Raw genomic sequence first — 17,664 nt, 5'->3', positions numbered from 1 at the left:
CTCGCTGGGCTCCGGGCGGGGCGAGCCGCGCATGCGCACAGGGCGAGCGCGCCGGAGCGCGGGAAGCGTCGCTGCGAGGACCGCCTTTCCCGCAGACCCGAGGCTCGGCGCCCCGGGCCGCTCCTCGCTCGCGTCGCCCGAGCCTGCAGAACACAGGCCGGTCACCTCCCCGACGTGAGTGACCTCGCCTCCGCCGCCCCGAGCGGCTGCCCCCGGCTGAGGGAACGGACCGCGCAGACGACCTCCCCGGCAAACACCAGTTCTTACAGAACCGTCCGGGTAGGGAGGGGAAGGATGCCGGCCGCCCAGAAGCCCACGAGGTACGGACACACCGAGGGACACACCGAAGTCTGCTTCGATGATTCTGGAAGGTGAGCGTGTCTGGGAACGGGGCGGCTCGGGCGTGGAGGCCAGCGTCGTCCGCGGCGCGTCGGCAGCCCCAGGAGCCCCGTGCGGCGGGAGCGGGAGGAAGGCGCGAGAGCGTCCGCCTCCGCAGGCCCGTTTGCCTGGGACTGGCGAGGTCGGTCCGGGGTGTCAGGAAAGTTAAATCCTTTTTCCCGAGGCGCGCCTTCAGCCACCCCTGCAGCCCACCGCACACCGCTTGTCAGATCCCTCGTCCTGTCAGGAATGGTAGCCTCCTTTGGCTACCAGTGACGTTGCTTCTCTGCACTGTGCTCTGTCCTTCCCATCCTTTGTAACTTGCTGACTTCGAGCGGACCGTCTTCTGTTTCCTTACTAAACTTAAGGCGATTTCCTGCCCTCTAAAACACTATTTATTTTGTTTTATGGTAATGTGTGTGTGGCTGAGTATATCTGAGCTGCCATGTGGGTGGTGGGAACCGAACCCAGGGCCTCTGAAAGATCAGTAAGTGTTTGTAGGTCTGAGCCAACGCTCCAGCCCCCCTGTTCTTTCCGCTTATCTTTCTAAATGCCATTCCTGTCTATAACTGTCCAATTCTATGGCTTCCATACCATACAGAAAGGTGCCACACCTCTCTGTTCATTGGTCCATTAAAAAAAAGATGTGACTCCACTGTTCTGGGGGCTAGAGATGATGACAACAAGCCATGACCATTTCTTTTGAAGTTAAGGTCTTTTTGGATTGCTAGGCATCAGGCATAAGTCAAATACAAAATAAATATATATTTACAAATAATCAGAAATATTAAGTGATTTGTGCAGTGATAATCATATGGGCAGGGAAGCTGATCTAGGCTGAAGAAGGAAAGCTTCTCTAAGGAAGTGTGCCTTGAAGTGAGAACTGAGGATTCAAGTAGGTGTTAAGAAATAAAGATGGGCCAGGGATGTGGCTTAGTGGAACTACAGTCCCCAGCTCACGAAAAAAAAAAGAAAAAAGAAGTCTGAAGAGTCGAGGGCATGAGTTAGATACACAGCTAAAGGTAATGACTCCCTCTTCATGAATTTTGTCTGTAGCCAGTAGTTCAGCAGTGGGGGATAGAACTCTCTTAGCCCGCCTTCATCTGTGCCTGGCTGTTGACTGGTCTCTTCTTGGGTAGACCCAGTATAAACATCAGCAGTTGCTGAAGTTTGCAATGGCTGTCTTGCCCAGAATTGTGTAGCTTCCTCTTCCACAGTGGTCCCTGAGCATTAGAAAAACATAATGTAAATGTCTAGTTTAGGCCCTCAACACTGAGAAGTCACTTATTGTCAGCACCTTAAGCAGTCATGAATCTACATTCACTGGAAATAAACGCTGAGAGTAGCATTTGTAGTGTCCATAAATATTTAGAAGGCAGGTTAATAGTATTAAGTACCCTCTCGGTTCTATGATCACCCCTGCATTGGCTTTTGAAAGGGTTCACCATATCAAGAATGGGTTTCCCTTTGTGGAATAGACCTTGAACCCAAACAGCACTTGGTTACCCTGTGCTGTCATGCCACATATGTCCACCCAAGTGAACATATCTTGCCTAGATGCTGGTGTCCTAGTCAGAGGCTGGTCTCAAAGTTAATATACAGATGAGGCTGCCTCTGCCTCCCAAACACTGAGATAAACACTTTATGACGCTTCCGTTTTCTCGTGTGAGAATTGATCATTTTTTCTTCTAAATGTTCATTTTATTCATATTCCTTCCTTCCCTCCTTTCCTTTCTCTTTATTTATTCATTTATTTTTGCCATTTGCTGTATGCTGTTTTTATTTAATTTGCAGTTTTATATGTGTCCAGATAGGACATAAAAAGAATGAACAAAAGTGTTGGAATGGGAGATGAGAGGATGAAAAAAAAGAATAACAGATACATGTAGCTAATTTAATAATTATTTTTGGATAATTGAGCTCATGAATTTATTCAGCGAACACTTGTTATAATTCCATGTATCCCATGCTGTTTGGTACTGCAGACAGCACGGTGACTGAGGCAAACATGGTCCCAGCTGTTGCAGAGATTATGTACTCACCTTTTGCTTACATTATTACTAAGAAATAATTTTATGACAAGGAAGAACTATTCAAAACATTAAACTCATTTCATTTTATAGAATGGGAAGTTAGTAGTTTGTTATTGATGTTTATTTGGAAAAATGAGAAAAATATTCACTAATGTCTTGATTTTTGTTTCAAAATATATAAAGACAGCATCTTATAAAGAGTTTTCCTGAAACTGGGTGACATTTTAATATGTGTATGTCTTTCACAGCTTTATTGTGACTTGTGGAAGTGATGGTGATGTGAGGATGTGGGAAGATTTGGATGATGATGATCCGAAGTCCATTAATGTTGGAGAAAAGGCTTTTTCATGTGCTTTGAAGGTATTTACTTCAGTTGGTTGAGGAAATGACGGTATATGACTTTTATGCTTGTTTGAAAAAAAATTATATAAAAACATAAATTTTCCCTGGCTGGGAACCTAACTCAGGTCCTCTGGAAGAGTAGTAAGTACTCTTAACTGCTGAGCCGGGTAGTAAAATTATTTCTTAATAGAAGTTTTGAATATATGTGATTCATTTTTCTTTCTCTCCCCAGTTTTTTGTTGTTTGTTTCTTAAACAGTATCTTCTGCAGGCCAGGCTGACCTCAGGCTCACTATGTAGCTAAGGGTGACCTTGAACTCCTGATCCTCCTGCTTCCACTTCCCAAATGGTAGGATTGTGTTGTCCTGGGGAGATCAAATCAGGGCTTTGTGCATGCCAGGAGAGCACTCTACCAACTGAATTACATCCCAACCCATTATCACTGTTTGTAATAGCAAAAGTTGGAAGCAATTGAGGGAATTCTCAGAGAATTCGTTTTATTTTGTGATAAAGCCACAAAATAAATATTCAGTTACTAAAACGGGATAGCTTTTGTATATCTGCATCAGAAAAGATGTTTATAAGTGAAAAAATTAAAAGTTATAGAAATACCTGTATACTGTGATTTTTTTAAAGTTTTAAAAATACAAATTATTTGCATGCGTTTAGGAAAAAGTTAAAATGACATAATCTCTGAATGTTAAAAGAGATTACCTTAATAGAGTAGAAAATTCCATCTTTGTCCAGGGCACTCTTATATTGTGTTTTTTTTTCCTCCAATAATAATTATGCCTTGTGTTTGTAATGAAAAAGCCTATCAGGAAGGAAAAGCAAATAAGGTCTTATATATTACTTTGTAACAAATTACCACAAACTCAGTGGTTTAAAACATTTGATTGCTTCACAATCCAGGAGGCAAACAGTCTGAGATTTAAGCTGGCAACAGACTTTACTCTGGCTGGTCTATGAGGGATAAACTTGTTTCTTGTCTGCCTTCTGGTCATCACAGTCTGAATCAATCCTTGTCTCCATGTCACTCCATCTCAGTAGTGGATTCTGCTGTTGTCTTTACCCTGCTCTGGAAGGCATAATTATGTTGTAGAAACATGGAGAGGGAGGTACTATAGTGGCTCTTTTGATGTTTTCTGCACTGAAAAGATTTCCTATGAAAACGTGTTTCCTCGTGTTTTTGATATATGGCGTCTTTTAAAATATAACTTTTTCTTACCAAAAGTAAAAGAAAAATTACATGCTACAAGAGTGGCTTGTAAAGGCAGAATTAGGTTTTCTAAAGCTAGGATATTTTTCTCACTAGGGTTTACTATAGGGAATTGTATGCTGAAAAGTTCTCTCTACGTGAACTGCGTTTAGAAGGCTCTGTGGTTTTTTTTCCAGGACTTTTCATTATGGAGATATTATTAACTGATTTGGATCTGTTATGCCAGCACGTCTAACTGTTTTTTTCTTTAAGAATGGAAAATTGGTCGCTGCAGTTTCTAATAACACCGTCCAAGTCTATACGTTCCCTGAAGGAGTCCCTGATGGCATATTAACACGCTTCACTACAAATGCAAACCATGTGGTCTTCAGTAATGATGGCAGTAAGGTTGCTGCTGGGTCAAGGTGAGCTCAGCTCCACACGCTGTGTGAAGGGTTGTAGTTTTAGGGTACCATCCACCTTTATTGTTGTTGCCAAGTCTTTAATAAAGCTTTTGGAGGACAAGCTTGTGATTTAAAATATATATTGCTTTTAGAACTGAAAAAGATCAGAGAAAGATGAGAACATGTTACAAACTTAATAAATTATTTTTACGTAGAATCAAAAGCAGGATTTCTGCAGAATCTCTCTCTTTCTCTCTTGGTTTTTGAGACAGGGTTTCTCTGTGTATGTAGCCCTGGCTGTCGGAGAACTCTCTATAGATCGGGCTTGCTTCTGCCTCGTAAGGTCTGGGTCTAAAGGTATACCACCACACCCAGCTTCTGCACAAGTCCTTAGTCCTCCTTATAAGAAAAATAAAATAAACTTATTTAATGCTGAGGTGGGGTGTGACAGATAGAACTTTCTAAACTCGTTCTAACTGTTGATTAGACTGGCAATAGATGCTTACAAGTATCCAGAGAAGCCATTTAGGCAGTGCTTGTATTTTAACAAGGTAAGAAGTTTTAACTTGGATTTTCAGAATTTTTATTGAACAAAATGAAACAGTAAGTTATTAAATTTGGGTGATAGTTTGCAAGTTGTTTTAAAATTTATAGCATTCACTATATTGGTTTTTATTGCCATTTATTCATGGGATTCCTCTTACCGGTTTATAGTGATTTTCTGGTGAAAGTTGTGGACGTGATGGATAACAGCCAGCAGCAAACATTTAGAGGACATGATGCCCCTGTTTTAAGTCTGTCTTTTGATCCTAAGGATATCTTTCTGGTAATTCTTTCATTCCTTTGTCATTTTATTGGATATGTGTAAAGCTATTGGCAGAAAGTTTTGTCCTATTGGTAAAAGACTTTAATCAGCTGAACCAATTTCCATGTGATATTATACCCATAATAATTATACGTAGTAGAGATAATATATATAATATAATTATGGAGAATTTTTTTTTTTTAAATTTCTACAGGCATCAGCTAGCTGTGATGGAACTGTCAGAGTATGGAATGTTTCTGACCAGGTAAATTAGTAAATTGAAATTCAAAACATTTTTTCCATTTCTATGATATTTTGAGTGTTGCATATTATATTATTGATCCAAAGTAGTTGTTATCTTTTTAATCTGTTTCTTTGCATAGCATTAAGCATTTATTATTCCAAAATAATCTGATATAAACATAAACATATTGAGTGTTGAACAATCACAAACTCATAGAAGGAACTATGTATAGTATTTAACTTTTAAGGTTGATAAATTAGAGGGGGCAAGTTAGTCATTATAGATTTAGAAGATAACTACTGTGTTTGGGCTTGTATTAATGTGGCTAATAGAGAAATAAATAAGACAGAGGCTATAATAAGGCTAAGGAATAGCCTTAGAAGTTGCTGTTCCTTCCCTAAATTCTTGGCCGAATTAGTTCTGGCTTTGATAATGTCATGCCTTAACATTATGGGAGACCTCTCAAGATTCTTTTATTTTTGTTGGCATGTCTATTTTAATTTATGGAAGATCATTTTGGTTTGTGAAAGTCTTGATTGCTTCATGTGCACAGAAATTGTTCTTGTGTAAGATTTATGCTGTTCTTGTATCTGAAAAATTTAAAACAGTATAGGCTAACTATACTAACAGTGATAGTTAAAGTATAGTAAGTTGCTTTTCCCCAAGACATACCAAGTAAAAGAAACCACCTGTTAGATCTCAGTTTTGCATCTATTTTGAGAGAAAGTTTTGATAAAGAGAAGTGATTTGTTTTCTTTAAAATCAGACATGTGCTGTTAGTTGGCCAGTACTACAAAAGTGCAATGATGTGGTGAATGCAAAGGCCATCTGCAGACTTGCTTGGCAACCCAAGACCGGGAAAGTAAGTGATGCTTAGTTTCAACCCTTAAAGGATTTCTTTTAGTCCTTGTTAATTTTTAGTGCGAAATGTTTGTTTTTTATTGTGATTTTATTTGTATTTTATATTTTAGAACTCTTAAGCCAAGTAATTAATCCTGAAATGCCTCAAGAAGCATTTCCAACTTTTAAAGTTTTTATTGTGTGTATGAATATGATTTTGGGTATATGCATGCATGCCATGACTTGCTTGTAGAGAGGACAGCAGACAACTTTTAAAAAAGAGTCTATAAAAGTTGAGATGTGGGCTGGCAAGATATCTCTATGGTGTTAATAACACTTGTTAAGAGAGTATAAATATTTCCTTGGGCTCATAAAAATGAGAGGATGGATTTTTTTTCAAATTGTATATTTTACATGAATGTTTTTATATTCATTCCATTAATGCTTAATGGAACAACTCTGAAACAGGATTATATGTAGTGTTGAACACTCAGAATAGATGACTCAGTGATACATTTAGGAATATTCTATAAGTATATTTATACACAGGCATTACAGTATATGTATAACAAAAAAATATACCAATCTATGAGATTGCAAATGTCTTAGGTGTTCATTTATAGGGAAGTGGTTAAATAAATTTTGGCAGTCCTGAAAGTAAGATTCTTTCTAATGGTTAGAATGAGAAATATCTTTTATGAAATAGACTTTAAGAACATTAAGAACAAACCACTAAGCTACAAAATTGTAGGTATAGATGGAATGATAATACTTACTAGTAAAGAAATACTTCTAAATATGATTACTTAAACATATACATATGTATACATTCTTTTTTGTTTTATTTTGAAAGGGGACTCATGATCAAGCTTGCTATGTAGCTCATTCTTGCTTCTGCCTCTAAGTGCTAAGATTACAGGCTTGCAAGCATCCTGCTCACATTTGTACTTTTAAAGTCTGCTTAAATTTGCTTTTATGAGTAGAATTGGTTATGATTTGGACTTTCAGGACAGTCTCTTCCTTTTGGACCTTGTGAATATTTCCTCTTTGACACAGGACTGGCTATGTAGCCCAGGCTACTTTGAAGTCAGAATTCTCCTGCCTCTTTCTAAATGCTGAGATTATAGGTATGTTTAATGGGCATGCTTTATTTTGAAGAGGAGCTCATGATCAAGCTCGTTGTGTACTTTCATAAGGTAAGTGAGCACTGAGAGTGAAGATACAACCAGGGAGGTGGCCCATGCCTGTAATCCAGCACTCAGAGAAGCAGAGGCAGGCGATCTCTGAGTTCAAGACTGGCCTGGTCTATAGAGTGAGTCCAGGATAGCCAAGGCTACACAGAGAAACCCTGTCTTAAAAAACAAAACAACAACAACAAAATCTTAAAAAATAAAGAAGTAGTTTAAAATGTAGTTAAGGGCCAGTGAGATGGCTCAGTGGATAAAAGTACTTGCTGCTCAGGAGCCAACCAGGTGGAAGGAGAGAACAGACTCTCAAAAGTTGTTCTCTGACCTCTTTATATGCACTGAAGCGTGCTGGCTTTCTCACACATGCATACATAATATTTAATAGATGCACTAGCTACTACACTACTGCTTTGTTTTCTATTGAAAGGAACAAAATGATGGTCACTTATGTTTTTCTTATCAAAACTTCAAATGAAGTGACTTTTTTGAGGTTTGTTAGTAATTGAAATTAAAATTTGCTTTTATATCTTGTAAATTTAGCTAATTTACAATGCTGTGTTCCTCCGCAAGTTGAGTTTATGTAACTTTGTCTTTCCCAATAGTTACTAGCAGTTCCTGTGGAGAAATCTGTTAAGATGTACAGAAGAGAAACTTGGAGTAATCCATTTGATCTTTCAGATAGTTCTATTTCTCAGGTAGGTTTTGTGACACATGGAATAGTAAGTATAGAGAAGATTTAATGCATACTTCACTAAAATCAGTTGTCAAATATGAAGTGTGTGGGCTGGAGAGATGGCTTAGTGGTTAAGAGTCCTGGCTACTCTTCCAGAGTACCCAGGTTTGAGTCCTATCAGCCATATACTAACTAACAACCATCTGTATGTAACTCCAGTTTCAGAATATCTGATGATCTCTTTTGGTTTCCATGGAATACATGCAGATGGAACACAGGCATACATGCAGGCAAAATACCTATACACATACAAATAAGCTAAATTTTTAAAAAGAGCTTATAGGAAGTAAAATTACCCTTAATGCTAAGCATTGATGCCTTTAATCGCAGCACTCAGAGGCATTGGCAGGTGGATCTGAGTCTAAGGCCAGCCTGGTCTACAGAGTGAGTTCTAGGATAGACAGGGCTGCACAGAGAAACACTGTCTTGAAAACAACAACAACAAAAATTACCCTTAGCTTGATATTAGAGTAAATTAGTTATTGATTTGTTTATTTATTTGTTCGTTTACTTATTTTGGTTTTTTTTTGAGGCAGGGTTTCTCTGTGTAGTCTTGGCTCTGCTGGACTCGCTTTGTAGACCAGGCTGACTGCAAACTCACCAAGATCCGCCTGCCTCTGCTTCTCTGAGTATTGGGATTACAGGCATGAGTCCAGCTTCATTATTGAATTTTTATTGTGAATTTCAATAAGACTTGTGATTCTAGTCTCCAAAACTTTAGCAGAAGAAAGACTGTGAGGTTTTATTTATTTATTTTTTAAAGATTTATTTTTGTTTTGTTTCTGTTTTTTAGCCAGTCTCTCACCACATGGCCCTGTCTGATCTAGAGCCAGGCTGTCCTTGAACTCATAAAGATCCACCTGCCTTAGCTTTACTAGGATTAAAGATGTTTGCCACCATGCCTGACTAGACTTAACTCTTTTTTTCTTTAAGATTTTTTTTTTTTTTAAGTGTATACATTTTTGCCTGGGTGTAAATGGACTGTGAATATGCTTGGTGCTTGAGGAGGCCAGAAGAGGGCTCTTTCTTGATCCCCTGGAACTGGAGTTTGGGATGGTTATAAGCTACCTTGTGGGTACAGAGAACTGAACCCAGATCCTCTGCAAAAGCAGCCAGTGCTCCTAACTGCTGAGCCACCTCTCCAGCACCTTGTTATTTTTCTTATTCTTTTTCTATCTCTCATTTCTATCAAGTTTTAGGTCAAAATATTACTCTTCTACATTTGTTCACCTTTACTCATGTATGTTTTTTGTTTGTTTGTTTGTTTTCTCAGTTAAAAGCTCAGAGTCTGAACAGTAACTTGATGACGTTCACCTCACTTACTGGTTGTCTTCATGTCTTTTTTTTTTTTTCACAGTATGTCTTCATGTCTTAATGGTGAATGTCAGGAGAATTCCCAGTAGTTTTTTTGTTGTTGTTGTTGTTTGTTTGTTTGTTTTTTGGATGGTAACATTGTTTTATATTTCATTTTTAAAATTAAGCAGGTATTAATTTTCTCTTGGCTAACAATGATATATGCTAATAGCTGAAAATTATTGAAAAAGATTAAAAATAAATACACTTTACTGCATTGTATATATCAAATGTAATTAGAATAACTGAGAGTAGAGATTTTAAACTTTTTGGGTAATAAAACGAATAGTTTCAAAATGTACAACATTATTATTAACTGTTTCTTTGTAGGCACTCAATATAGTAACCTGGTCTCCCTGTGGGCAGTATTTGGCTGCAGGTACTATTAATGGCTTAATTGTAGTTTGGAATGTGGAAACCAAAGACTGCATGGAAAGGTACAGTTTATTGTTTTTGTTTAATTAGGAAACGTTTGTACATTTTGACTGTTATTCCAAATGAAAATAGCTCTTAGAGTGAAAACCATTACATTTTTATATTTATTTACTCATTTACCATGTATGTATATCTTAGAGCATGCGTGCCACAGTGTACAGTGGCCATCAGAGGACATTGCATGAGTAAGTTCTCTCCTCCCATTGGGAGGCTTCTAGAGATCAAACCCAGGCTGACAAGTGTCCTTACACACTGAATCATCTCACCGCTATCATGTACTCTTTACAAATGGAAATTTCCCTAGAAAGTAAGGAAAAGTGCAGCTTTTGTTTTAGATGGTGCTGAGGATTAAGTACGTGCTAGACAAGTGCTGTTTGCTACTGAGTCACATTCTCTGGTCCAGATGACTGTATCTTTAAGTCCACTTTTTCCTTTTTAGGGTAAAGCACGAGAAAGGTTATGCGATCTGTGGCCTGGCCTGGCATCCTACCTGTGGTAGAATATGTTACACTGATGTGGAAGGGAACCTCGGGGTCCTGGAAAATGTCTGTGACCTCAGTGGAAAGGCGTCAAGCAATAAGGTAATGTGCGTTGTGCTAGGACGGTTTCGTCCAAGAGTTTCTGCACTTGTATGGATTTTAAAAATGTGTCATAAACCACCTCATCTTCTTGTGAAATTCCAGTTTATGGTTCTGTCTTAGCGGTTTAGTAATCATCTGTAATAGAACATTTCTCAAATGTATTTTGCAAGTAGGAATTGTTTCCTTCATTTAATGCTTTTTCTTTATTTCTTTGTAAATTACTATTTGTACATTTTGTATGGGGATTGTTAAATATTTTAGAGAAAAAACTTAAAATTTAATAACTGAACTAGGTCTCAGTCGGCTTATAAACTCTTGAGTCAGGCTCTACTCTTGAGCCTGCTGGCTACCTCCTCTGCTTGGTCACAAAACTTTATTAGAGTTGGTGGCTTTGTTTATATCTCCTTGCCTTTGTTGGTTCATGCTCCTTGACAAAGGTGCCTTTTCGTATTTCAAGTTTTAGTGTGGACTTCTACTTGAAGGTTGTAGACTGAATGTTCTTCTCAAAAACCCTATTAAAATGAAATTAAATAACTTTTTAATGTGAGGAATCACATAGGGTAAAGAAAACAATTGAAGTAATGGTAGAAATAAAATTTTGCAGAGTAAAAATACAAGAGATTATGTTAAGTGGGTTTTCAGAAATTTGGATCTTAATATTACAATGGTGGAAAACCTAGGTACAACCAGCTTATGTGACTAGATCCCTAAAGATTCAGAACCTAGCCACATTAGGCACTTCCAAATGTGAGGCTGACGGCAATAGGCTGATTTAATGATTTCATAGACCCTCCATTTTAGCAGATGTTAGAAATTTGTCCTCTAGAAAGGGAAACTGGAGAAGGTCCTTGGTCCAGGAATTTATGTATAGTTGAGTGTATTAGATTAGGGAGGTTTGGAAATACTGTACTAAAAATGGGTTTGCATGAAAGTGGCGAATATTCGTGCCTGAATATTAAAATCCCAGTTCACTTGCATGTGGCTCTTAAAGATTATCAGTTTGTATTGCGCTTTTCAGTATTTCAGATAGCTTTCCAACAGAAAAGACCTAAGGAGAAGGGAATCTTAGCTCCAGGAACAAGATGTACTCGAAAGGAAAAGTGATGAACAAAATACACCAGTGGAATAAAGATAGACATAGTGCTAGGACCTAGGGTTATTGTAAGGACTAGATAAATTATGTGTTGTTAAGAGTGTGTAGCACAGCACTTTATATGTGTTGGCTATCACTATTATATCACAATTTTTATTTAGCCATAAAGAGCTTACATGATGTTAGTAGCCTAAATACTGTGCACTGATTAAGTCAGAGTGAGAGTATGTGTATCCATACTGAGTTGGTGACTAGTGAACCTATGTACTTGGAGCAGAGGTAGTTGTGAAAGGTCAGCCAGCTCTCGTTTTCCATAGAAGGAAGTTCATAGGGTATGTTAAACAGATGGGTAAAAATGGGAAAATTTTTGAAGTAGCACTTGAATATTGCTTACAAGCCTAGAAGAAACTACTCAATAAAACACTAAAGGCCTGGCGTGGTTGCACACGCTTTTAATCTCGATGTTTGGAAGGCAGAGACAGACCTCTGAATTTGAGGCCAGCCTGGGATATACAATGAGACACTGTACTCTGCAAAGAAGTCAGTGTGGTTGTGCAGAGGGTTGTGTTCAGTTTTTCGATGTACCTTATAAGGCTGTTTGACTAATACATATAAACACACATATACAACCTTTATCACAAAAGGTATACTGTCGAGATGGGTGAAGGCATGCAAGCCTGATGATCTGAGTTTGATCCTGGGACCCACATGGTGGAAGGGGAGAACGAACTCCTACAAATTTTCCTTTACTTCCACAGGTGCATCTTGCCCACCACACAAAACAAGTTTTTTGAAGTAAATTAAAATAAATAATTTTAGCTAGGTATGTTGGTGCATGCCTGTAGCCCAAGCTCCTCAGGTGCTGATGCAGAAGCGTTACTGTTTGAAGGACTGCCTCAGTCACAAATGCAAGCCAGCGTGGGCAACTCAGTGAGACTGTCTCAGAACAATAAGACAGGAAATTTCAGTCCAAAGCACTCTTGAGAATTCTTAATTCTATTCACAATTGAATGTTCTTCCCAGTTTGGTTTATGAGGCATAGTACATATTTCTCTCTTAATTTACTGTAAATGCCAGGCAAAACTTAATTTTTTTCCTAATAAGGAAATTCTAAGATGTTCTTGGCTAACTTTTGTTCATAAAACTTAAGGATGTTACCGGAATAGTTAAAATAATAGCATATAGCATCTAGTTATCAATTCAGTTACTCATTAAATCATATTTAAATATATGAGTTTGGTGATACTTTTTCTATTCTACTTATTAAATAGCAGTTTCTTAAACATAATTACACTTACTTCCATCCTAACGATTTGTGATCTATTGCTTTTTAACCCTTTACCAATGTTTTGATTAGAATCTGGTGGTACAAAAGTGTCAGTGTGCACTAACATTTTATGGCTTTACTGGCCTCAGGAATAACTTGTAGCCTTTGCAGTGTATCGGCTCACTATTTCACCTTGTAGTGATCTGAAAGCCTGTTAATAATGATACCTGACTCGTGAAATGTGTTCACATTCCTAGGAACTGGTAATTAAACCTATGTTTTCTTTACCTCTTGTGTTTCTCTTTGTTCCATTATGTTATATAAAAAATCACAAGCTTTTAGAGGGTTGGTCTAAAGTAAGTGTGCTTTTGCCTAAGTAATATCTTGTTCAAATATGAAGTAAATCAGAAGTCAGGCAGACTGCGGCATCCCTGTGACCCAAGCACTTGGAAAGCAGGAGGATCAAGAGCTGCAGGCCAGCATAGTGAGTTCCTCTGTCAGTCCCCCATTTGTACAAAAGAGAGTTTGTGCTACAATACAATTGAGAAATTTGTGTGACTTTATCATAGTCATGGTGATTGTATTCTGGAAAACGAACTTTGAGGTGTAAACTTTTGCTTGTATTTTGGCACATTTTTTGTTCTGTTTCCTTTTTTGAAGAGGACTGTTAATTTTTGACAAGCTCAGCAGAATATCCAACTGTACCTGGTTTAACGGGGTTCCCCTGGGGGTTTTCTCTGGTGCCCAAGGCTTGACTCAAGTGATAAACCCAGGATTTGCTTTTAGGTACTTTGGTAGCTGTTGGAGCAGCTAGAATCACATGAGGTCTCCCCCAAGGTGGGTTCGGAATTGTAGTGTCTGCTCTCTTCTCAGAAGGAGCTTCCTTTTCTGGCTGTTCTTAAATTTTATTTATGAATTAGTACAGTATATTCCAGATCATGCATTCTAATCCTCCTTTCCCTTTTCATCCTGGTTAATTGAGAAGGAATGTGATTCATGACTCTTTACTGTTAGTGTGTAACCAGTCACAGAATTTTCTTCAATTTAAAAAAAATAAACAATATGTTTATTCATCAACATGATACAAGTTAGAGTTATAGTATACAGTGAAAAAAACAAAACAAATTTCTCAATGTTTTCATTCAGTGTCAACTTCTTGACATGTTACTCTGAGATTCAGGGACAGTGAATCAGCATTCTCAGTTATTCTCAAAAGATTTCGAAATTATGATATTTGGAACATACTTCTAGTAATCTTTACACTCTGTAATTTGATTAGCTAAAGTTCTTATTTTAAGAATAAAACACAGTAGTAGTACTTACAAGGAACTATACATTGCATAAGAACATTCAATGAAAAACATAATTTAAAATGCAGGCACCTCCTGGGACCATATGTGGACCCTGCCCGTTTAAAGATTTATTTTGCATTGAAAATGTTATGCTGGGAGAGGACATTTAGAGGGCTTACACAAAGTGTGCTGTGTGTGTGTGAATTCATAGAAAATGTTTTCCTTTATATATATTGTGGTGCCACAGCACTTCTACCAGATTCCTAGCTTTCCCCTCCACTTTGGTTCTCCCATGGAGGAACTGCTTGAAACTGGCAGCATCCATGATTCTGTCCTCCATAGGGTAGATGCAGTCAAGGATGAACTTCAAAACCTGCTTCTTTTTTGATCCCCGCTAACCCTCCTTTACAACGAGCTTTTTCCCCGGACACCATGGCAGTGTAGGGGCATCTTTAGTGTCCCTTCATGGTCACTGCGTGTAATCCCAGAAATTGGAGTTCCCTTTTGTGCATTCTTGGTCTGATTAATAAAAGACTTTAAAATGGACTGAGAAGGAAGCTTGAGAAATATCTTATTAGTGTTTGAAGAAAAACAAAAGTAAGCAAGCTAGAATTCCTACTAGATGCTGAGAGGAGGGGGATGGAAAAGAGAGAGTTGTGCTCTTAAATTAGGCACAGAGGTCAGCAAGCGGCTGTAGAAAGGTCTGAGGGTGGGTTGGGGCATCTCCAGAGAAACTGAGAAAGCCCAGAGTGTCAGGGAAAGTATACCTAAGCCTTTTAGTCAGTATCTGAACTAGAAGTGAAGAGTGATATTTGTTTGTTTTGTTTTTCTAGGCAGGGTTTCTCTATGTAGGCTTGGCTATCCTGGACTCACTCTGTAGACCAGACTAGTCTCAGACTCACAGAGATCCACCTGTCTCTACCTCCCTGAGTGCTGGGAATATATATGTGTGAACCACCAGGCAGTTACTTTTTTTTTTTTTTTTTTTGAGTCAAAAAAGCAAGCAGGTCAGCAGGGCCAAATAGTGATGCAGCTCTTTAAGTAGCTGCCTGTGTGTGACATTCACTTCGCGTCTGTCTTGTGACCCTGACCTGTCCCCAGAGCACAGAGCACAAAGTAAATGTGTGCCAGTCATTCTTTTTCTTTAAAAATTCATTTATTTGTCATGTATACATTATTCTGCCTGCATATACACCTGCACGCCAGAAGAGGGCACCAGATCTCATTACAGATGGTTGTGAGCCACCATGTGGTTGCTGGGAACTGAACTCAGGACCTCTGGGAGAGCAGCCAGTACTCTTAACCTCTGAGCCATCTCTCCAGCCCCCTCATTCTTAAACCATAGGTATGCACTTATGTTTTTAGAAGCTGGGTGTGTTGGTGGCTGGCTGTACTCCCAGCACTTGGTAGGTAGAGGCAGCAGGATCAGAAGTTTCACGTCAGCCTCTCAGTAACAGTAAGTTTGAGGCCATATGGGATCTAGGAGACAGTGTTTGAAAAAACCAAAACACAAAAAGGTTGCCCTTGGGATATAGTGCGAGGTGTTGAGTTTATCTCTACTGCATTAACAGAAGAAAAAGAGAAAGAGCTGCCTTTTGCTTAATTGTGTTTTTCTAAATTATTTACTAATATGTTCTAATTTAATTTTTCCAGGTATCTAGTAAAGTGGAAAAGGATTACAATGACCTTTTTGATGGAGATGATACAAGCAGTGCTGGCGATTTTCTAAATGACAATGCAGTTGAGATTCCTTCTTTTTCAAAAGGAATTAGAAATGAGGATGAGGATGATAATGACCTCATGCTGGCTGTGGATCGTCTTAGACAGCGAAGTCGTGTCTTGACAGACGATGAAAACTCAGCTGGTATGAATTTAGCTCTGCTCATGTGATAATCTCTTTGCTGATTTGTTTTCCAAATGTTATTACAACCTAGCATACATGGCTTAATTAGTGTTTAGAGCTACGTTCTAAACCCTGTTTAAAACATTTCAAATCAACAATCTAAGCCTCCTTAACAAACTAGAAAAGAAGTTCTGTCCCAAACAAAAAGGAAGTAATCGAGATTAGCTCAATTAAGTCGACAATAGAAAAAGTTAGAGAGAGGACAGAGGTGCTTATGCCTAGCCTCATAACCTGAATTTGATTCCCAATTCCACAAGGTAGCAGGAGAGAACTCACTCCCAGTAAGACGGCCTGTCCGATAGAAGTGCCTGCTGTTAAGCTGACTGGCTGAATTCAGTCTCAGGTACACAGCAAACACTTTTACCCTCCAGGCCATCTCCACAGCCCCAGCTTTCAAGAACGTTGTGATTTGTATGTGTGCATGTCACAGCATACATGGGGTTGGTCCTCTCTCGCCAGCTTTCCGTGGATTCTGGGGATTGAGCTTAGGTTACCTGCACAGCAAGCTGATTTAATTTTTGAGTCATCTCACTGGTTCACCCAGAACTTTTTTTTTAATCCCTTTTTTTGTATGGTAGGTTTATTTCATGGTTAAATAAAATTATAGTTTATTCACTTTGTATCCCTCCCACCTCCCCTCCCAGCCCCACCCTCCCTCCCCCTTTTTCTCGCTTGCCCCTCCCAAGGCCACTGGTAGGGGAGGTCCTCCTCTCCTTCCTTCTAATCCTAGTCTATCAGATCTCATCAGGAGTGGCTGCGTTGTCATCTTCTGTGACCTGGTAGGGCTGCTCTCCCCTCGGGGAGGTGATCAAAGAACAGGCCTATCAGATTATGTCAGAGACAGTCCCTCTTCCCATTATACCCAGAACTTTTTTGAAAAAGAAACTCTATAAAAATCAAATAGTAATAAAATGACTTTTTTTATAAGTGGGTGGTAGCTAACAATGCAGTGATGACTAATGAAGTTTGGTGTTGTTATTTAGATTAACATAAGGCACTCTCTGTTCTGCCTCGCAGGACTTTTGAGTTATCACCACATTCTTTGAGTATGGTGCAAGAGGCCAGTAGTGTGTCAGCTGTCCCTAAGTCCAGGTAGAAACATCATTACAGTGTTTTTCTTTCTCTAGGTTGTTAATTTTATGATTATCTTATAATCCTTTGTGCTGTAGATGCTACAATGCTAAGAACTGATCTTCACAAAGAGGAAGAGGAAGATGATCAAGCAGACAGTATTCACAATGTCCCCCTCACAAAGCCCCAAGGGCCGTTTTATGATGGGCCCTTGCCAACACCCCGACAAAAGCCATTCCAGTCAAGCTCTACACCTTTGCATCTCTCTCACAGATTCATGGTGAGCCTTGCGCTACAGCTAACTCTTAAGTCATTCTCCAGCTTGCTTCCTCCCTGCACTTTACTGATAGATTAGGAAATAATTTTTAAAACCTTGCTTAAGGGGATAGAGCATTCGGTCAATTATAATTTTATGGTAGGTTTATTTCATGGTTAAATAAAATTTTTAATTTTATTTCAATATTATTGAAAAGTTTGGTTATTCTGTTTTACAAAATGAAATAATC

At 38.7% G+C, this 17,664-nt stretch overlaps 1 protein-coding gene across 1 annotated transcript in view; it reads left to right on the top strand.

Moving 5' to 3' along the window:
- Positions 1–78: 78 nt before the first annotated feature.
- Positions 79–17,664, top strand: part of Wdhd1 (WD repeat and HMG-box DNA binding protein 1) — a 42,151-nt gene continuing 24,565 nt past the window's right edge. The window contains exons 1-11 of the mRNA XM_021641266.2: positions 79–371; positions 2,660–2,771; positions 4,224–4,375; positions 5,069–5,180; positions 5,374–5,424; positions 6,170–6,265; positions 8,033–8,125; positions 9,847–9,953; positions 10,391–10,532; positions 15,838–16,048; positions 17,257–17,438. Coding sequence (XP_021496941.1) covers positions 295–371; positions 2,660–2,771; positions 4,224–4,375; positions 5,069–5,180; positions 5,374–5,424; positions 6,170–6,265; positions 8,033–8,125; positions 9,847–9,953; positions 10,391–10,532; positions 15,838–16,048; positions 17,257–17,438 — 1,335 coding nt within the window. The 5' untranslated portion in view covers positions 79–294. The remainder of the gene's footprint in view (positions 372–2,659; positions 2,772–4,223; positions 4,376–5,068; positions 5,181–5,373; positions 5,425–6,169; positions 6,266–8,032; positions 8,126–9,846; positions 9,954–10,390; positions 10,533–15,837; positions 16,049–17,256; positions 17,439–17,664) is intronic.

Source organism: Meriones unguiculatus, chromosome 9 (genome assembly GCF_030254825.1).
Source record: "Meriones unguiculatus strain TT.TT164.6M chromosome 9, Bangor_MerUng_6.1, whole genome shotgun sequence".
Classification (NCBI taxonomy): Eukaryota; Metazoa; Chordata; class Mammalia; order Rodentia; family Muridae; genus Meriones; species Meriones unguiculatus.
This window is presented reverse-complemented; position numbering and strand designations above follow the sequence as displayed.